At 35.6% G+C, this 2,247-nt stretch overlaps 1 protein-coding gene across 1 annotated transcript; it reads left to right on the top strand.

Moving 5' to 3' along the window:
• The first annotated feature begins 1,536 nt into the window (after window positions 1-1,536).
• SARC_14598 (hypothetical protein) lies at window positions 1,537-2,104 on the top strand. The gene has a single exon (XM_014291268.1). The coding sequence runs from the start codon at window positions 1,549-1,551 to the stop codon at window positions 1,717-1,719; it is 171 nt and encodes a 56-aa protein (XP_014146743.1). The 5' UTR covers window positions 1,537-1,548; the 3' UTR covers window positions 1,720-2,104.
• The last annotated feature ends 143 nt before the right edge of the window (window positions 2,105-2,247 follow it).

The raw sequence follows: 2,247 nt of genomic DNA on the forward strand, positions 1-2,247 counted from the left end.
TTCGTGTATCTATATATATAATTAGTGTGTGTGTGTGTGTGTGTGTGTGTGTTTGATTTTGTGTTTGTTCATATATATATATATATGTATTTATATGTGTATGTATGTTTGTATATATGTATATATGCTATACCTATATCTATCTATATATCTATCTATATGTGTATATATTTATATATGTATACATATATGTATACAAATATATATATATATTTATATATATTTATATAAATATACGTATATATATGTTTGTGTGTGTGTGTTTGTGTGTGTGTGTGTGTTCGTGTTCGAGTTTGTGTATGTATGTACGTATGGATGTCTGTGTGTATATATGTATATATATATATATATTTATATATATATATATATATTACATGTGTGTGTGAATGTTGTTTTTATGTGTATGCATGTATATATGTATGTATGTATGTATATATATTTATTAATATATATGTATATATATATGTGTGTGTGTGCGTGAATATGTATGTATGTATGTATGTATGTATGTACATATATTTATATATATATATATGTATATATATATATGATATATATATATATATATGTTTGTATGCGTTTATGTACATATTCAATATAAATGCGTATATATATATATATATGTATATGGCTATAATTGCATATATCTATACATATATTGATACGCATAAATATATACCATATACAATATATACCATATATATATATATAGGTGAGCGTGTGTGTGTGTGTGTATTACTATATGTTTGTATTTGTTTTTTATACATATTTTCACACGTTTGTTTGTGTGTTTTTTTATTCTGTTTGTATTTGTGAGTATTGTTGCTATGTATATTTATGTGTAGATTTTCCATATTCAATTGACACTTGTACGCTTATATATATTTTTGTCACATGATGATATTCAAAACCAGTTTCTGAAACAAAACCATCCGCAATAGAGGTACTCCAGTAAGCGCGTGTTGCTTTCAATTACTGGTCGATATGTGATTAGCCCATAGTCATGTAAGTTCGGTAGTTTCCTGTTGATGGACAGCGTCTGACTTCTGCGTTCGAATGACTAACCTCTGTGAAATTGTCTCGCTTCTAGACCGAAAGTGAGGCACATCAACTACAAATTTGCCAAGTTGATGGTGAAGTATACATTCAAATGGTATATAATTCTTGCTGCGGGTCTTGCTGCGTCATGGCCGGCTACGTTACCGGTAGGTTTATATCTATCTGTATGACATGATGGTTAGCTGTGTCGACCGATTTTGACCTGTATATCTCTGGTTGTGCAAGTCAGTAACCAAATTATTGCAGCGCAATCTCTCGTCGCGTGTCAGAAGCAATTGACACGCCAACATCCTAGCTGTGAATGTGCTTGTAGTACTCTCTAGTCCAAGTGCGTCGGTGCGCACACTACCGAATCGCCTTGTTTATGTCATGAGTCGGATATGAAGTCTTTGACACTTGCGATACTATCGACTATTGTTAGTCTTCAGGTTTGAAAGTAATATCTAATGGATATGAATTTCGGTCGTGTACCCATTCCAGATTCTGGTCATGTCACCAGGATGGATTATTAACCTGTTTTTGCTGGTGCCTTTGTGGGCGGTGGCTGACGCCAGTGAGAATGCATCTGAAGATATAATAACATTATTTGTGGAAGGAATGTACACCCGGGACAAGGCGCTGGCTCGGGCTATCGAAAAAGCGGTACGGTCTCATGTATAAGCAGAGCCTTTCTAGTGCATCATGGCTGTGTCTCTGCACATTATTTGATCTCATGTCTTGTTGCAAGTTGGTTTAAAGAATATCCTCTTATCCTTTGAAAGTCTAATAGGAGATCAACATGTAATGTTCGCGCATATGTGATGCATTTCGTCCAGGCTCACTTGATGACTAGATGGAAAGAGTACACTCGCGCTGCCGCAATCTACAGAGGTCACAGACAATGAGTTAATACCGAACTGTGCAACCTCTCACACTCATACCTCCAAGCCGCTAGAATTCTAGGGAGCACTTGTGAGATCCCACAAGCTCGCGTCACGACGCACGAATTCAATTTGATATTACTCAATGTCACCTGATCATAGAACGAAGAGAATGCCTTGGTGAAGCCACATCATGCCGGAATTGTCGACCGTATGAAGAAGTCTTACTACACGTCGGTTGGTTCGGCTGCGGCTTGGGGTCTGTCATGCATACCCGGACTGGTGTGTAATTCGATCTAGTTTAGATTTTGCTCCTATTCTATAAAGC

The sequence above is a fragment of the Sphaeroforma arctica genome (genome assembly GCF_001186125.1).
Source record: "Sphaeroforma arctica JP610 unplaced genomic scaffold supercont1.4834, whole genome shotgun sequence".
Taxonomy (NCBI): Eukaryota; class Ichthyosporea; order Ichthyophonida; genus Sphaeroforma; species Sphaeroforma arctica.

Excerpts from the sequence above, each read along its gene's own strand:
- SARC_14598 (XM_014291268.1), top strand. The coding sequence starts at position 1,549 with ATGTCACCAGGATGGATTATTAACCTGTTTTTGCTGGTGCCTTTGTGG.